At 47.0% G+C, this 19539-nt stretch overlaps 1 protein-coding gene across 1 annotated transcript; it reads left to right on the forward strand.

Annotated features, from left to right (window-relative positions):
- The first annotated feature begins 5337 nt into the window (after window positions 1-5337).
- LRRN4 (leucine rich repeat neuronal 4) lies at window positions 5338-12307 on the forward strand. The gene is made up of 4 exons (XM_058836718.1): window positions 5338-6016; window positions 7179-7383; window positions 8400-8540; window positions 9631-12307. The coding sequence occupies exons 1-4, from the start codon at window positions 5338-5340 to the stop codon at window positions 11108-11110; spliced, it is 2505 nt and encodes an 834-aa protein (XP_058692701.1). The 3' UTR covers window positions 11111-12307.
- The last annotated feature ends 7232 nt before the right edge of the window (window positions 12308-19539 follow it).

Consider the following 19539-nt stretch of genomic DNA (forward strand, 5'->3'; position numbering starts at 1 on the left):
CATGGAGACCCTGTTGTTGCACTTGCCTACGTGACCTGAGCACAGGAATGCAGAGACGGGAAATCTGAGCATAGCTCTCATTAGTATGAGTGTGTGGCTCATTTCATTGCTAAACAAGCATGTTCACTTGCAGTTCAAACTGTCTCTACTGGGATTTCAGAAAAACTAGACAAATATTTCCATTTTCTTTCCTGCCCCTCCTTCAATCTTACCTCATGTGTCACTGCCTTTCGACTAAATCCTCCGCTGCTGCTTTGCAAGGAGGAGTTCTGCCAGCTCATCCCAGCTGGCTGTAAGCCTTATCCTTTGCCATTTTAGGTTTAAGAGAGTGATCCCCTGCTGATGCCCTCTCTCCATATTTCCTTAGGTCATTCCAGGAAACTCTCTTCTCCTTGCCCCACTCACTTTGCAAGGCTTTTTCACAATAGGTAAGGAACAGGTAGGAAAGGAAACTGCTTTTATCCGGTGGCTTGGAGTGTTGCATGTGACTGTAGCTCCCCTTCCTACAAGCAGAGGAGGGATTTCAGTAGGAAGGCTCCTTGGAGAGGTAGGAGTGGGAAGGCATGACCCAGGGCATTCCTGCACTTCCATAATTCCAGGCTGGACATGGTGGGCAGCACCTGAGAGGAGGCCTGGCCCAGCCTGCTCTGCCTGACCCCTGCACCAGCCACAGCTTCGAGTCATCTTTCATCCCATGTCACCGAGCACGTCCCAGCCAGCTCCAGACATTCCCTTAATGCACGTGGGGTTCCACAGCTTCCCTTACTTGTGCAATAACCTGATCACACTTGGCTCTCCTGAGCTCATCACAACTATTTATGCACAGGGCTGAAGACCACGGGCTCAGTGGGCTGTAGAAACTGTTATTAATTGCACAGTGCCAGATGTGGGAGAGGTTTCCCAGAATGAGTGAAAGCAGGACAGGGGCATCTGCCCTGGAGTTTTGCAATACAGAGATGAAATCCTGGACAGGAATGTTGTTAGATGAAAACAAACCTTTAGGAAACTCATATCTCAGCTCAGCTGCTACCCTATTCTATACACAGTGCTTAATTAAACCCAAGCCAGGTCAGGGTAAAGCACTGCCGATGTCAGAAGGATCCTGCTGCTCTTACATCAAATTCCGTAGAGGATTTCACCATTGCCTTCATCCTGTGTTAGGAGACACACACCCCATAGTTTTCTCAAACCTCAGGCTAAATTATCCTGTTCTTCCATACTCTCTCCTTTCTCTGTGGGAAAATGTCTTGCTTGTGCTTGCTCTGTGGGCAGACCTGTGAAACAGTTCATTTGCTGGCTTTAAAAGCCATTCTCCAGATTTTTTTTCAAGATATTTTCATTGTTAAACATCACCTGGATCATGGCCAGTAATAAACATTCACCTCTTAAACTTTACAGCCTGGTACCATCCTCACCTTTCTGCTCACCCCAGTTCTGCTTATCTTGGTGTCACTAAGGAATGCAGGGCTCAGCCTGAGAATTCCTGCGGGCAGAGGGGCTTTGTGCAGCCCTGAATCGCCCCCGGGGAGGGGGCGTCTGCTTCAGCTCTCTGCGCATCAGCGTGTGAAAAGGCTGACAGGAACGCCTGCCTTTGCTAACCGCTCCCTCAGGTTGTCACTGAAACTCTCAGAAAAGCGGAAAAAAAGAATAAAAGGCGACATGAGAACAAGCCAAAGTGACTCACAAAGGGGAAATCTATGCCTGCTGTTAGTAGGTATTTCAAAGAAACTTGTGAACTGAGGGCTACTGCCTGCCCTGGGAAACCTGCCAGTACCTGGGCAGCTGCCTGAGATGTAGCACCATAGCAGAAATATTTCAGATGATGGGAGTTTGCAGCTAAGCAAGAGCTGGGAAGATGCAATACCTGCCACAAAAAAAACTGGCCATGCAAAAAGCCAGAAACAACGATGGAAAATAAAAATAACAAAAGCTCGTTTTCCAAGGGTGCTCTACCCCTTGCAACAGGTTCTCTTTATCACTCAGAAATCAAGGGCCTCTGGGCAAACAAAACCTCCACCTCCCTTCCACCTTCACCAAAACGAGCAGCCGCTCTCCCAGTCTGACAGTCTGCTCAAATGAGTCTCTAAAATGAAGTCAGTAAGGATGAACTCATTCAAATTAAGGCAGCTTTTGGCTCACGGAGTTTCCTGGAGTATTTTTGTAAGATATTAAAATCAGTAAGATAACCAATAACCCTAAAATAAGCAATAAAAATCCACTGCCTGTAAATACTAAGCTAAGGGCAGCAAACACAAGTATTTAATAGCCCAGGGCAAAGCCAGGCCACCTCCCTGCTCCTCGGCTTCCCAAAGAGGAGAGCCGCAGCTCTGCGAAGCCAGAGGGAATGCAAGGTTTTCCACCGGCCTGTCTGGAGCTGAACTTTCCTCCTCTTATACCAAATTCTTCAGATTTTTGTAACCTGCTCCACTTCACCCTTTGAACCGCAGCGAGTGCAGAGCTCTGAAGGTACCTGCGGGCGCGCACGTGCCGGGCCCGGCCGCCCCTCCAGGGTCAGCGGTGGGATTAGCCCCTCATTGAGGAAACCATTTATCTTGCCCTGGAGCCATTCCACGGGGGAACAACATGTGCACCTCGCCCAGCCTCCAAGGGAACCGCAATGGCTCCAGAGAGTCCTACTGGGAGCCCCTATCTCTGCTCTGTGGATGTCCTGGTGTTTTTCAAGGCTCTCTCCCCACGCACATAATAACCCACGCGGTCAATAGATAAGGTCTGCGTAAAGTTTACTTGCAGGCTCAAGGTTTTTGGTCAAGCAAGACCTTTATCTGCACTTTAGCACCAAAGTTTACAGGTCGTTGCTGCCTTCATGTCAGGGGTCTGTTGTTGCCTCGATAAAGGAAAAGCGCTGACTACTGTTCTAATGGAAATTTGAACAATTAGTTGTCCTACAGTAGCAACAGGACATCCACCTTTTGCTTTTACTTTGGAACAGTCTCCATCAACTAATCCCTTTCTGGGATCATTTCTCTGACTTTATTCTCTGCTCTAGACCTAATTATTGTTTGAATTGTGGGAATGCTGAAAAACCCAGCTCAAGGGCAGGTCTCTCAGTGGGAGATGGTTTATGTTGTCAGTTTTACTTATCCAGCAAAGGATGAGAGAAGTAGCAGGAAGGGAATTCTCCCAAGCCATGTGGTACACAGCTGCAGAACGGAGAGCACAACCCACGCACAGCGGGACCAAGAGCGGCCTCCCAGGACTGTCACACGGGGAATGTGTGACATCCACGCCCTCTCCATCGGCAGAGAATTCCTCTCTGCGGGAGCAGGTGAGAGTTTCACTTTTGACATATCCTAAGGGCCTCCTTAGAAAAGTAATTTGTCCTGCGTGAACTTTTGTAGGATTTACTCCCCAAGAGCAATAGTCTTAGAAATTTAAACACTTGAAACCCCTCATTGGCGCCTAAAGAGAGAGCCAAGCTCATGTCAGCAGGCAGAGCCCCAGCTTTACATCATCCTGACCTGCCAACAAAGGAGCACAATTCGTCTCCCTCCCCCCGTTAGTGGAAGACGTGAGAGTTGGGACTATTGACACTGATCTGTTCCCTTTACCCCCCTCTGCTTGGACAAAGACAGGCAGGAGCAGCCCTGCCTGAGTGTTGGGAAATAAGAGCCCTCCCACCCACCTCCTGCTAGGGCCAAGGGAGCGGGGAAAGCTGCCCGGAGCCGCCCCCTCTCAAAGCTGGATGCGGGGGAGTGAGCCTGGAACAAACCTCGCCTGAGTTTGTGGGCAGAGCCGGGAGCAGGGAAAGCTGGGAACAGAAAAGAGGCATTTCACGCCGTCGGCTGAGTCACACCAAGCGTATAAAATCAAGGCCAGGCAGTCGGAGCCACTCCGAGCGGAGGCACGAGGCACCAGGACTTTAGGACAGGTACGTGCAAGCGGATGCGGTTTAGATACAAGGATTAAGATTAAATCTAAGATTGGAATACGGCAGCCCAATTCCTCCCATCCTCTCCCTCCCAGTGCTGCGGAGCAGGGGATCCAGCGGTGACCGGGAAGCCCTGAGGCTGCTTGGCTCTTGCACGGTTCCATCTGACGAAAACGACACGGGCAAACACAACACATTACTTTGGTGGTCTGGTCTATGCTATTTTACTGGTCCCTACTTCAAACCTGGGATGGCAGCAAAGGGTAACAGTCTGGGCAAGACCTGGCATCATTCAGGGAACAGCAAGGAGCAATTAAACTTTGGAATAGGTCGGAGATATTTTATAATACGTGGGGCTTCAGTTATCCCCTACACTGTAATATATTTCTGGACTAGGAATGATCGTTTTGATGCCGGGAAGCACAAAAGACAGCTCATTTAAAAAAGCACGGGTTTGGGGCTGGGGTTAATTCCTTCCTCTGACACAGAGTACCTGTGGGGACCTCGCACAGGTCATTAAGGACATTTTTTTTTACGAAGGCAAAAGCAGGGCTGGGAGGAGGACGGAGCTGTAACACTAAATAACATGTTTCTTGGCGCTCAGGCCTTTAGGGCCCTGATCCAGGAGCATACTCGATTTCTGACCACTTCCACTGACATGTGGTTCGGGAGCTGCATTTTCAGTGCATCCTTTCCCAGCAGCTGGGCTGTGCAGCCTGTCTGTAGCTCTCATCTCCAGCAGGGCACAGCCCTGCCGCTGCCTGGCAGACAGGCTGTGGGGCACTGCCAGCTGCTCAGTATCCCCAAACCCCTGTGGGGTCCCCACTGTGACCGTCCTCAGAATGGGACAGAACTGCCCTGGCTGAGCCCACACAAGTCCCTGGTTTTGCTAACGAAAGTACTTCCAAATACAGGAAAGAAACTTTTACCTGCCCACTCCAACACAACTCAGCCCAGTTTGGGATCCTGTGCTTTAAAGTTTGGCAACTCTCCTCTGTCCTCAGATCCACTGATTTGCTTTGCACAATATCACAGGAAACAGTCCCGTGCCATAGGCTTGACCCCGTTGTTTGGGCATCACCCCACAGGAAAACTCTTCCCACTGGGCTGGCCAAACTGGACACTATGCAGGACAGCCTGCTGGCACTGAGGGTCCTGGTGTGGGATACAACTCGGTTCATGCTTCCTGCATGACTGAGACTGCATGATACTTCTGTCCCCAAGGATTCACGTGTGAAAAACATGTTTACTTAGGTTCAATTACAAAAGAGCTATTAATTATCACTTATCACTGTCCAAATATAATAGGAAAGGGCTTATAACTGTTTTTCTTTTAAATAGTTTGTAGATACCTGGAAGAATTTTAATCTAAATGTTGATGTTTTGTTTTCCCCTTCCTGAAACAAAAAGGAAACAGACCTTGCAAACTGCAGGCACCTTGGAGAAGGATGTTGTTGCCCTTGCTCATTCTCCTTCTGCTGCTGGGGACCACAGCACAAGGCCCCGTGAGCAGAGCAGCATCCAGGGATGTCACCACCTTTTTCCAGCTGGCTCAGGAAGACACTTGGAAGAATGTTAATCTTACCAGCATGTCCTGTGAGGATCGGAAGAACAAGACCTGGATCACTCTGCAGCTGACCAACAGCAGCCTGACAGCTTTTCCTGTCTGCCTTCCAGAGGCCCTGGAGACCTTGGATCTCAGCAATAACCTCCTGGAAGAGGTGAACGGCACAGAGATAGCAAACCTCCGACAGCTGCATGTCCTCTCGCTGAGGCACAACCACCTCTGGTCAGTGAGGTGGGGATCTGAAGCCCTCAGCAGTCTCCTCAAGCTGGACTTGAGCTTTAATAAGCTGTCATCTGTGCCATCCTGCCACGGCTCTGCCCTGCCTAACCTGAGGTGGTTGTCCTTGGCTGGAAATCCACTGATGGAAATCCAGCCACTGGCTTTTTCCTGCTACCCTCAGCTGCAGGTCTTGAACCTCTCTGCAACACTGCTTGGGCAGGATGACAGCAGAGGAATTAGGGACTCTGCTTTTGCCATCAGCACAGATCCCCACGAGGCCATGAACAGGCCTGGAAACTCCATCAACGTGCTTGATCTAAGCAGGACCTTTTTTGAGAAAAGTAAGTTTCTGGGTTTCCCACTGTAGGCATGGGGCTTGGTCAGGCCAGGGGAGCAGAAACCTTGCTGGGACGATGGCTCCCATCCTGGCTGAGCCTGGAGTGCAGGGGGAACACCCCACACTGAAAGCTGCAAACAGCTGGTCCAAGCGTGCAAGGCACTCTCATGCAAACCAGCCTCCCAAAGGAAGGGCAGAGACCAAACACCATGAGACAGGACGATTTATCCCAGTGTAGTCACCCACTTCCATCCTAATCCCACTGTCTGCTACTGACAGTCATCCCCCTGTCAGCCCCGGGATTAGTTTTGGGAAGCACAGGAGGAAATTAGTTTCTTTCCAAACAGGCTGTTGAAATCTTTCTTTGTCCCCACAGCTACACTCAGCTTTTAGTGCTGCACTGAAGTAGCACAGAGAGAGGCTTTTTGTGCCATCCACAGCCTGGATACTTCCGCTGAGGGGGGAGACAATCCCTGCCCCGAACAATCCACAGGAGGATTTTTCCCTTTTGCCGGCCTCCCCTGCCAGCCTCAGTTTACACCTGAGGTGCTGAGACACACAGATGTGAGATGCCTTGCCCAGCTGCTCAGCCTGGGGCAGGGCCAGGGCCTCCTCAAGCCAGAGGCTTCACTTCAACTCACATTAAACATCTGCACCACCAAATTTCCTCCATGAATTTGCCTAATCCCTCTTGTGGTAGTGAATTATCCTATTGAGTCATGGGATGGAAAGGCCCTTTTGTACAAGACCTACTCCTTCTGTTTCATGCCTCTTGGCTCTTCTTCCTGTGCTAGGAGAAATAAGTGATTTGCCTTTCTTGCACCAGTCAGGACCTCGTAGACCACCTTCCTGAGTAGAGAAATCCTCGTTCATTTAATCTCACCCAACGAGAAATCTATTCCATATCTCTTATCAGCTTTGTTGTCCTTTTTTTCCCTCTTTTCCCCTGCCCTATGACAGCCCGACTTGCAGGGACTATTACAAAAATGCAGCTGCATGAGTGTTTATACACTGATGTATTGACTTTTGTTCTATTCCTTTCCCAAAGAGAATAGCTGCAGAAAGTGACAGATACATTATATCTATGAATTCAAACTCTTTTTCTAGGCAGAAATCCACAGGAATGCTCTGTTTAGGCAATAGGTTTAAGTATTTTTCTGTTTCAGTTCAGCCAGAGTGGGTCAGAGACTTGGCCAACCTCAGATCACTTCACCTGACCAACATGCCACGGTTAAGAAGCCTTGACAGCGACATCTTCAAGTCTCTACCTGGTCTCCAAGAGCTGCAGTGTCAGAACTCCCGTTCCCTGGGTTTTGTGCAGACAGAGACGTTTGCCAGTGCTCCTCATCTGAGCCATCTCTCATTTGAGAAGTGAGTTGGTTTTTTTTGTCCTTCCTCACATAATGCTGCCTTTGCCTCACAGTGCTGTGGTGCCTGGGCACTGACTCAAACATTTTGTTATCAGATTTAGGAAGGAGGTGTGGACTTGCTGTCTTTGCCATGTAAAACCTGTGATCTGGCCTGATAGAGCTGATACAGCTCAAAGAGCAGCATGGGACTCATAGCACAATTAATTGTTTGCTTGAGGTTGTATCCATTGTGTTCCCTCTCCTCTGCCTTATCTCCCTGGCCTATGGATGAATTCACCCAGCACTGTTTAGATCAGCACAGATCCACTGAATCCCACCTGTGATACAGACTGGGCTTCCAGCACCTACAGTGGCAATATCCCATCAGAGGAGAAGCAGCTCACTGAGGGTCCCCTGCTCTGCAAGGATGAATGCAATGTTTTAGTCCTCATTCTAGGGGTAGCACCTCTTGGTATGTTACATACCTGAAATACTAAGAGGAACAAAAGTCCAAAAGTGATTTATCAAAAGATAAAGAGCAGGTAAAATGCGTACAGAGCAGTCAGCACAAAGGAAAAAATCTGGAAAGCACTTTGAAACATTTTTATAATACCAATCCAGATACAAGCATATCAGAAAACAAACACTAGAGCACTGGCTGTGCCTAGAAACCAATTTCAGGAACATAAACCCATACAAAACAAAAACCCTATGGAACCCATCCCCCCTTGACTCTGCCCTATGGGATTTACACAGCACTTTCCAACACTTGCAGGAATACCAGTCCAAAGTATCATGCCCATACCCCTAAAAATCATGCCCAAACTTAAAGAAATTGCTGTTAAAATCCTAGAAAAAAAGAGAGCATCTTCTGAGCCTGCAGAGTGCAGGATGGTGGGTTTAATAACTGGTTACTGCCAAGGGAACTGGGAATATTGCTTTGTGCCTTACACACACTAAGGATAAGGGATACTAAGCACACTCCAGCTGTTTAAGGTAGCTCAGCATTTTTTAATTACTGCATTTGATCTCTTGTAGCTGTAACCTGAGTTCCTTTAATCCTTGGAACACCAATTCATCGGATGGCATCACCACCATCAACTTGTATGGGAATCCTCTGCTGTGCAACTGCCAGCTCTCCTGGCTGCTGTCCAAGCCCAAGAAAGTCGTTCTGCAAAAGTAAGTGAGCTCAAGGAGATCAAGTAATGCTCCTCAGACGCAACTGCAATGTGCAGAGTTGTTTGGGGGGCAGACATTCACCACCATTCACTAAGTGATTCAAATTCCTTGTGTGTTCTTCCCTTCCACAAGAGGCAGAAGTGCAAAATAATGTCCCTTTCAGGGACAAAGCATTAAGTGTTATTAGCTGTGGATTCTACGTTAAGGGGAGAATATTTTCTGTTTTGGACCATATTTCACTATAAGCTGAAGACAGAAAATGAGCTGTCTTGATGGACCTGCTCTGGGAGCAGTAACTGGAAAACTTTAGAATATCTCTAACGAATTATTTTCTTCTAACCCTGCTATTCCAAACGCTTACATCACCACCACCAGTCAACAAAACCCCTTGCAAATAGCACCATTTCTCACCTATTGTTTTCATGCTCCCCTACAGTTTTACAGACTAATTACAATAAGCTGCAGTTAAAAGAAATATTTGCATATAAATGGTCTTTCTTCCTTTTGAAAGGCCACCGAGAAGATTTGTCATCAAATCTCTCAGAGAGCAGGGAAGTAGATTGTTTAGGTTGTTGAAATTAGTTTTTCACCGGGATGGGTTTAGCAGTTGCATTCTTTACCAAAACTTCAGTGTCTGAGTAAATAAAGAATTCGATCTTAGTCACTGAAAAGTCCCACCTCCCACTGCCTAAACCAGATGGATTAAGAATCCTTGGAATCCTGTTACATCTCTCTGCATGTGTTCCCCTGTTACTGTGGCATTAAAATCTGACCCTTTACGACAACTTGCCTTGAATCCCGATGCCCTTTGCTAAAGTTCACAGCCATTGTTGTACCAAAGGACACTTCCCCTCGGGCAAAAGATATCCCTGCACCTTACAAAACCAAAAAGCCAGTTCCAGTTAAATTTCACAGTCAGTGCTGTGGAAATCTGCCCAGACTATTGTAAAGACAATCTAGTTTTGATCTAGGTTTCACATTCTCACTAACGTAGACTGTTTTGACAGCAGGTCATCAATTCCAGTCCAAGCAGCCTACAGACACCTGTGATGTTCTTCTGGATCTTGACTATTCTGGTTTCCCCCTGCAGGGCTCGGGAGACTTTTTGCACATCCCAGGAAGATTCTGGCAGACCTCCAACATCTTTTTCACTGCTGGAGCTCTACGATAAATGCCATTCAGAGAGCAATGATACACTGCCTGATTCAAACACAGCCCTTCCCAATCACGATGCTTTCAGCTTCACCAGTGATGATGCCTCTGCTACAGTAACAACAGACTCAGCTCTGTTCACCAAAGATTTGACTCACACCAGCTCCCTTACCCAGAGGAATGTAAGGAGCACAGCAACACCTAACCCAACACTGACCAAAGACACCTATACCAGCTCCCTTATCCAGAGGGATCTGATGAGCACTGCAGCATCCAACCCAATGCTAACCAAAGACACTTATACCAGCTCCCTAATCCAGAGGGATGTGATGAGCACTGCAGCATCCAACACAACGGAGCTGATCCTAACAAAAGCCAACAGTTCCTCCCATGAGGAGGAGGCAGTTTCTGAATCCACAAGCAATCCCCCTTCCTTGGCATCTGTAACCTCCTTCCCAGTTTTCCTCCAAGAGCTCTTTGCTCAGTCCCCAGATCACAGCTCCACAAGTCCAGCTGGAACAGAACAGCTACAGAGAGGGCTCAGAACAACTGACACGACATTCCCTCAGGAAGGGCAATTCAACCAGACCACCAGTGATTATTCCACTGGAGGAACAGGAGTTCCCCACACCACCAACCACCACGTTCACTCCTTTGCCACCCATGCCAAGGAAGGTGCCCCCCAGACGAGCCCCCCACAGCTGAACTCCACAAGGAGCAGTGCCCACTCAGAGCCTGCACCCACCACGCCATCACCACATTACATCGATGACTATGACTACGAAGAAGCAGCAAAGGAAACCCCGGTGCAAGGCCCACAAGTGCACATCGCCTGTGACTACAATCCTTGCAGGCACCTGCAGAAGCCATGCAGGGAACTCCAGAACATATCCCAGTGTTCATGTCCCGGCACGTCGAGGGAAGATGAGATTCCAGACCCACCCAGGCTCAGAGAGGTGATTGAAATCACTGACAGCTCTGCACAGGTACGCTGGTGTGCCCCTTATTCAGTTGTTCACAGCTATGAGCTGATGATTCGTGCCCAGGACAGCGATGACAGGCAGCTTGTCATGGACAACATCTACCCCACAGCCAGGCAGTACACTCTGTATAACCTGCTACCATTCACCACTTACCAAATCTGTGTGACTGCCTCCAACAAAGCAGGGTCAAGCCAGACAACAGGCCAGGAAATTCCAGGTAATTCGTGCACCAGCTTTAAAACAAAACCCAGCTACAAGTATGTTTTTGCTGGTCTGTCTGCAGCAAGTGGATTCTTTCTCATTACCACAATTATTTTGTCTGTGTGCCTGTGTAAGGCATGTAAAAAGCCTCAGAGTGAGCAGTATGGTACACACTTAGTCTCCTACAAGAACCCAGCATTTGATTATCCCTTAAAAGTACAAACAACTAATTAGCTCTGGGTGATTCTTCTACGCATTCAAAGTTCACTATCTCCATCACCTTGGCGTGTTTTTGTGAGACTCTGAAAATGTCCTTCAGCAAAACTATGAACCATCAGATTCCATAACCCTGACGTTTCTAAGGGAGAGAAAAGCACCAAAACAAAAAGAAAAACTAATAATGAAGGTAGTCAACCAGAAAAAAGGCTTTGGACTCCTGTTCCTGTGCTAAGCAGCAGCAAGCCTGGACACTAACCTTGAAAAGTTGTTTTTGTAATCACCTACAAATGGAGTAGCATAAATTTGACACAGTGAGAGGCTGCCTGGCCAGCTGTCTGCCTCCAGTATCTCTCATGAGCACAGTCTGTGTGATGAGAGCTGTAATCCAAGGTGCATTAAGCTGAGCAAGACACACTGCTTTTATTCACAGAGCAGAGCTGGGGTTCAATTTTTTAAAGGTATTCTCCATGAAGAGAGTGCAGCTGAAAGGAGTGAGCGGGCTCAGTGACAAGGTGCTGTGCAGCTCTAACTCCTCCAAGGAAATGCAGTGGATGCAGATCATCAACCTAACCCGTTCAGGAAAAAGAAACATGAAATTTAATTGTAGTCACAGGTTGTGCAGGATCCTGAGGACAGAGGTAATTGTTTTGTTCTGACTTTTTTATGAGTTTGTCCACAACTGAGCCTCCAAAGCAAGCTGACAGGCAGTGGGGGGTTTGCAGTACAGCAGTGACCCACAGAACGGCCGAGGGGAGCATATTAATATTTGCTTCCCAGTGGATTTTAAGCAGAGAGGATGTTCTGTCCCAAAATTTACCTCATACAGAGGCAAAGAGCCAAGTAATGAAGCAATTTAATGCATGTGCTGCTGAGACCTGAAAAACCCTAGTTTTTTGTTGCACTAGCAGCAAACAGTTCTGCAGACACCTTTCAAATGAACTCCTGGGTGCCAATTTCTGTACAATAATAAGAGATGCTGACAATCCCAACTTTGAGATGCCATTAGAATTCAAGGAGGTGTCCCAATCTGATGTTTCCCCATAGGTTTCAGTTCCAGGAGCTGCCTGTTCCTGCTGCTGTACAGTGCTGTACAAACACAGTGCATAAAACCCCCTGGACTCTGAGGGGAAGGTGCTGTACTGTGTAGAAGTTCTATTCTTTTGGGGTTTTTAATGCTTTCAGTATTACAGAAATAAAAGCTACAGAGCTATACTCTGTTTTTTAAAGACATGGATCTTGGTGTTGTCTTTACCATCTACAATGTTTAGCCTGAAAAATTAACTCCTTTTGTTGTTTTAGAATGAACTTTCAACATAGTAAAGAAATGTTTTTATTATGGTAGTTGTGTTCTCTGATGTCCCAAGTGCTTTCATTTCGTATGTAGCAGCAGGAGGCTTGTGCCTTCTCACCACTATGGACTTACAAACCTTTCCTGGAAATTTGTTTTCTCCCCAGCACTGGTCTGGGAATGACTGACTGGACAGATACAAATTCCTGCCATGTCTGTCCTGAGCCCATGATTCAAACTCTCAATGGAAGTGAAATGCAAATGAAGAAGACAGGATGGTGTCACCTTTTCAGTTTGAAAATCTCTTTTATTTTCTCATTCTGGTAGTTTGGACCTTCCTCTGTTTGAAGCTAGGTTTTCCCACTTATTTCTGGCCTGGTTTTTCCTGCATTTTCTGGGAGGGTTTAGTAAACAGGTACAGATGATTGTCATTTGAAGTGAGCAAATTGCCAAAGACTCACTATGCCAAACTGGGGCAGAGATCATATATTCCCTTGTGTTTGCACAGCATAACTCTAGGAGACCTTGGTTGGGGTGTTTGGTTTTACCAGAAACAAAGCAAAATAAGAGATTTGTGAAGAGCAATTTATATTGTCTCAAAGATTAGCTCCAGAGAAGGGCAGGAAAAAAAGATACTGGAACTGAAAATAAAGATTGCTCCCACTTAAATATGTGTTAGTCCAAAGCAAGAGGACATCATTTTAAATGAGATATTGAGAGGACATATCTCACTACCCTTTACCACACTGCAGTTGATAATCACTGAACTAGGAAGTCCATCACAATTGATTTCTCCAATCAGTTCTCCATCCAGCCTCTCCTGAATTTCACAGCCAAGGGAACACATCAGAGCCTCCCATTTAAAGTGCCCTTTCTGGGAGCCACACAAATATACAAGTCCTGCTCCCAAAATCCCCACTTGTTCCAGCTTAAAGTGACCCTCAGCAGCCCAATTCCCTCTGAGCTGATGAACCATCCTGAAGCACAGATGCCCCAGCCAGGGGCAGTGCCCCTCTCTTGCCTAGTAACCCTCAACCCTTCCACAGGTGGAAAGTGGAATCTATGGGATGTAGCAGCAGGGTCAAAAACATGGGATTTGTATTTATCAACATCTATGAGAAGTATCAGTGCTTCAAAATGCAGATTTATTTTTTTTTTCCTACTACCACTTTGTATTTTCACCAGGATTCATTTTAGTAGTGACCAACTAAATTTTTTCCAGTGGAGGGAGCTCTCAGAGTGCTGCTCAGGACTGGGGCAGTGAGGGGAACAAAGCAACCCAGGGGCTGCACAGAAACTTTCCCAATAAAGCCATGTTAAGAAGCTGTCCTGCTTTGCTCCACCTGCTTGTTCCTCCCCCTTTTTCCTGATTGCACCCAACAGCAAATCCCATCTGTACTCCAGCTTCAAAGACATAAACCTTTGGCAGCGTGACTGGAATATCCAAACATCTCTGAAACAATTTTTAAGAGCTATAAAAAGCCAAAATATAAAAAAATATATAACTAATACTTCACTTACTGCTGTGCAGTTCCACTTATTCTGTTTCTCTGAGAGGAAGATCACTTGGGGGACGTGCAGAGAGCATCGAAATACAGTTTTTGAACAGTTTGTGTAGCTTTTCCTATGTCCTTTCTTGGAAGACAGTCTTATCAAGATCCTTCTCCATTCCCTTGTGTTTGTCCTCTTTCCAAAGAAGCAAGTCCAAGCAAAGAGTCCACAGCAGCCAAGGGTGCCTGTGGGTGCATCCCTGGTTGTCACGGCAGAAGTGCATGATGCTCTGTCTCTAACAGCACTTGAAGATCAGTCACTGAGTCTCACAGAGTCTCCCAGCAGAAACACCCTGGGAAATGGAGCTGGTCCCCTCCATACAGGTAAAAAAAAGCCTCTTTGGGGCCAGAACTGTTGCTGGCGGTGCGGGAGCAGGGAGGGACACCTTGCTTTTGGTGCAAGAAATGCCATTAGAGAAGCAGTCCCTGAGAGCAGGCATGCCTGTAAGCCAGCATGTGGGAAAGCCCAGAGAGCAGGACAAGGTGATTCAGCCTGATCCATCTCAGCACCAGAAGGGATCCCACTTTCCAGTCACACAGGCCAGAGGGGTGACAGACGCTAAATGGGCCAGCTGGGAGATGACACAGCCCAAGGCAGGGAGCTCACACCACATCCCAGGCTCCATCAGTCTCTTCATGGAAGGATGCACAAGTTCAACCACGATGCTCCCTCAGCAAGCACTGCCCTGGAACAGCCATACTCCTCCACAGGGATCTCTGGAACAACACCTTTATGTGGAGATACAAACGAGGATGCCTCTGAGGGCTCAGGATGGTGCTTGCCAAGAAGCCAGTGATTCGTTCTTTACCTGTGAAATAGAGAGAGATGTATCACAGGTGAGAACATGTTTTGTATTTGCAGAAACAGATATTCATAAAAACATGTTTAAACTCCAGGTGCTTCTTCTTTTCATCAGCTCTCCAAAGGATGCAAAGTTTGTTCTTTGGAACAAACAGGACAATCCGTTAATCCCAACCTCTCTAAAAAGTGATCAAGCAGCATTACAAATTAACACTCTTCTGAAATACATCCAGGAGGCAACGCCTCACAGCAAGGCTAGTGCTCTGCTGGCATCTAGAGGGAGAGGGGGGAATCATCTCCCCAGGTATTCCCACAGAGAAATACTCATTCTTTCACCAGACAGCTTCCACCTGCATCCTGCAGACCAAGGGTCACTGACTAACACTACCAGTGTGCTCCTGTGTGTCCTCACCTCCTCCTGTGTGAAGGGAAAAGTGCTGAATTCACAGCAGCAACAGTCCCAGTCCCACAAACTCATTCAGCAGCTCTTCCGTCCCTGCCTCTAATTTGTAGCCTTATGACCAGGAACTTTTCTGCCAACTTGACACTGAAAAGGAAAAATTTAATTTTTTTTTGGTAAGAGCAAGGAGGGAATTAGTGCCTGGAAAAACTGGAAAGTCAGTCCACAAGTGTAGTAAAGTAAGATTATTTTTTTAAAAAAAATTTGTAGATTTAGAAGCAGAGATCAGATGGCATTCATTGCACTTAGAGAAAATTAAATAGCAATGTTTACACTGATATCTTAGCAGAACAAAATCACTATGGATAAAGTGTTTTCCTTCCCTCCCAAACCAGAGGCCAGCCCTGTATGTTGTGCTGCTGCAGATCCCTCACCCTTCTGTGCTGGGTGACATTACCTACAAGTACAAGTAATAAGGTAATACTTGTATAGCACTGCATGCATTTCCTCCCACAAAATGTGTCCTCATTTTTCCTAGATTCTTTGCTAAAAAGGATGTGTGAGCAACCTTTCCATGTATGGATGTCAAATTGTATTTTTTCAAGGAACATAAGGGAGAAAAACACCTCAGAAAATATTAACAAGTAATGGAGGAGGATGAAAGGGACAAAAACTCTGCTATACTTAGTCCAGAGCAGGAATGAAACAAAGAAAATCAGAAGAAATCAAGTAAAAGAATCCCAAGAAAATCCATAAAAAGCAGAATCCCTCATTCAGTGTCCGCTCCAGGAGGTGGAAGCAGCCATGCAGCCATTCCATGCAGGCAGGGCTGGCAGCTCCTGCAGGGCTCAGCCTCAGGCACCACAAGCCAAAACTTCTGGCATGAAACTCCAGATAGAAGAAAAATATATTCTCTAGGTAGAGACTTTCTTCTTCTCTGAAAAACTAAAATTTACTCATGCAAAAACTTCATGCTGGGAAGACTTGAGTATTGCATTTATTAAATGTTTAGAAGCCACTCACTCTTATCAGAGCATGATTAAGGAATGGTACTTAATAACTTATCTAAGGCCATGGGGTGAAATGATGTCACCCTATTTGTGGCATTCATCCCTTCTGCTGCCATCACTGCTGCCTCGAGGATTCTTGGTGAGTCATCTCCAGGGAAAAGCAAAAAAGACCCCCTGGAAGATTATCCTCCACTTCAGGAACAATTGTGCCAGCAACAAACACCCCCAAAGCACTGAGCTATGTCCTCAGTGCAGCTCTAACTAAAAATCTCACTTCTTCCTGCAGCTGCCTAGTCACACAAAGCCAGAAAATGCAGGGTTTCTACCACATTTAGTCAAAATTAGGTTCAAGTTCTATTTGAAGGACAAAGCATACAAACCATTTTTTTTTTCAAGAAACTAAGCTAAAGAACTCCGTTACAACTCCAGGATCTTGCATGGGGATGTTTATTGTGGGACTTGTTATTGTCTCCTTGCTTCTTGGAGATGCTGGAAAGGGTCAGAACAGCCAGAAATTATGATAAGAGGGTAAGGATATATAACAATATAAAGTGCAGGCAACTCCAAGTCTAAACTTGGCTCTTAAGACAAATCCAAAAGGCTTCAGGGAGTGCTGGCTTTCAACGTGACCTAATGACACATTTGGTCCTTGGGTTTCAGCCCTGGCTGGAAGTTCAGCCTCCATCCTGACATGACAAGTCCTAAACCCCAGAGCCTGCTCTGGGTCAGTCCCCATCTGATGCCACCTTCACACCTGCAAGGGCCTCAGATGAAACCAAGCCATGGCCAGGGAGCTCATACTGGACACAGAACAAGGCAGATGAGAGTGGCAGGATAACAAAAGTGGATAACAAAACCCCCCTAAGTTAGCCAGACAACACATCTCAAATCCAGGACATCCTTGAGGGCTGACAAAACCCTTCAGGGAAGGAATCATGCCAGACCAAAATTGTTAGCAAGGAACCCACTGACCACAGCAGCTCTAAACTTAGCTCAGCAGCTCACTACCCACCAACTCAGAATGCAGGCTCCACCCAGCAACGGCACGAACTGACTCCAATGATTCTCAGCACTGGAGGAGCTGCTTCTGCCAAGCACAGAGCCCTGTGTAGCTGGGTGGCTGGGACAGCACCAGCTCTAACCTTTATTTCCTTCAAAATCCTGGAAAATTCTTGCTCCCAGCCCTGGGGCACCTCTGAGCAGCACAACTGCTGGTAACAGCACACAGTCTCTCTGTGTTTTCCTCTCAGGTCCTTTGTGGCATGCTGTGGCAAAACCAAACCCAAAGCCCAGCTCAGCACCAGAGAAATGACATCTGCCACCACCCAAATTTACACAATATCCTCGGATTTACCTGTGCCACTGATTATACACACCCAGGAGAAACCAGGAACTTCCTGGGATACCACAACAAACTCGAAATGATCCCTAACCTGAGGGAACAAGGAGGTGGCCAACCACAACCTAAATCTTCCCCAACAGCTTCTTTAAAAGCTTAGGTCTTTATTGATTCCAGCTATAACACTGCATTAGTGCTAAATATCCAGGATTTGGTACTGCTGTCATCCTTGCCTGGTGGAATTTAAGAGCAGGGTCAGAGTTCACAGTGATTTTTTGCCATTTAGGGTGTGTTTGGATCATTTTAGAGGTGATATAAATCCAGACATATCCAGACTATTACTAGGTAGACCTTTTCCCTGTATATGACCATGGTGTGCATTTCTCTGCCTTTATACAAAAATTGGTTTCCTCTCTGCCTGCTAAAAATGGAATATAAAAAGCCAAAGATCGTCCATTTCCAAATCCTCTTCTCAGCTGTTTTAAAGGTGAATAAATCCAGCAAAAAAAAAAAAAAATCAAAAGCAACTGCTAAAAATGGTTGAAAGATGTTAAAACATGACTGATAGAGTCATGTTTTCCCTATTTATTTGTTTTGACAACTGTCCAAATGCTGAATTTTGATGTCTGACCATACAAAGCTGTTGCTGGCACTGGAACACTGCTCACCACGAGGATGTGTTTCACTTGCAATGAGCTCCTGGTACAGCTACAGGAACTTGAAAATGGAAAAGAGCCTTGAGAGGTCCCATTCTCTGCCTGTTTTTTACACTTTGCTGGTGAAAGGGAACATTTCTTGGATAATTTTCTTTACATAGGAGCACTTGAAACCCCGACTTTTCATACCCAGACAAAGATATGCCATCAAAGTTATAGGGTTTAGGTACTATGTGGGCACTTTCCTTTCAGTCAGAGATTTTTTTGAGCTGCTGTGTTTTACCGTGAACACAATACAAAATTAATTCACTTTGTGGATTCAAGTTTATGCTTTGCATCTGAACTGCATTACATTTGTACTCTGTTTAGGGTGAAGAAAATAACTTAAACAGCTGTTCAGAAATGTAAAATAAAAAAAAACCAAACAAAACAAGAGCTTCTTATAGAAACACAGTAGTTAAGCTCAATCCAATAGGTATAAGCTATTTTTCAACTCTAGCTTTATTTTTAGTGATGGTAAAGCCTACAGCTCTACAGTGGAGATACAAGCTGAGCCTCTCAGACACATGGCAAATTCAGGCTGTTACAAAAAAATTACCTTGTATTTGTTCTTTTCCTGTAATTCACTCTTGTCTAAGTTCACCTGTGACAAAGGTGCTGTTTAAACCCCTTTTTGGCAAAGGGTTCTGAAAAAAACTGGTGTTCAAAACCTACCCAGGACAGGTGGGATGGCACAGCAGGTCCTGGACTTAGCAGGGAAAAGCTACAAGGTGACACACCGAGATTTATAAAAATGAAACGCCGGGGCCGCCTGGCGTTGAGTCAAACCATCCCTCCCTCAGTTCCTGTCTCCCTCACGGCTGAGGGTGGAATCCCGGGGGCTGTGAGCCCCATCCCGCACCACCCCTCCCTCAGTTCCTCTCTCCCTCAGGACTGAGGGCGGAATCCCGGGAGCTGAGGGTGGAATCCCGGGGTCTGTGACCCCCATCCCGCACCATCTCTCCCTCACTTCCCGGCTCCCTCAGGGCTGAGGGCGGAATCCCGGGAGCTGAGGGTGGAATCCCGGGGTCTGTGAGCCCCATCCCGCACCATCTCTCCCTCAGGGCGGAATCCCGGGAGCTGAGGGTGGAATCCCGGGGTCTGTGACCCCCATCCCGCACCATCTCTCCCTCAGGGCTGAGGGTGGAATCCCGGGGTCTGTGAGCCCCATCCCGCACCATCCCTCCCTCAGGGCGCGAACCCGCGGCCGCGCCCTGGCGCCCCCCAGCGGCCACGAGCGCAGCGCGAGACAAGCCCGGCCCCGCCAGGCGGGAAAACCTCCCCGAAGCCCCCAAGCGAGCGCGCGGCTCTTTTATAGGCGTCCTCGCCATTCGCCGGCAGGCAGCTGGAAGGGGGCGTT

This window comes from Poecile atricapillus, chromosome 3 (genome assembly GCF_030490865.1).
Source record: "Poecile atricapillus isolate bPoeAtr1 chromosome 3, bPoeAtr1.hap1, whole genome shotgun sequence".
NCBI lineage: Eukaryota > Metazoa > Chordata > Aves > Passeriformes > Paridae > Poecile > Poecile atricapillus.

Coding starts and splice junctions, on each gene's coding strand:
- LRRN4 (XM_058836718.1), top strand. CDS start 5,338: ATGTTGTTGCCCTTGCTCATTCTCCTTCTGCTGCTGGGGACCACAGCA. Junction 6,017..7,178: donor CAGGACCTTTTTTGAGAAAA/GTAAGTTTCTGG, acceptor TTTCTGTTTCAG/TTCAGCCAGAGTGGGTCAGA. Junction 8,541..9,630: donor AAGAAAGTCGTTCTGCAAAA/GTAAGTGAGCTC, acceptor TTCCCCCTGCAG/GGCTCGGGAGACTTTTTGCA.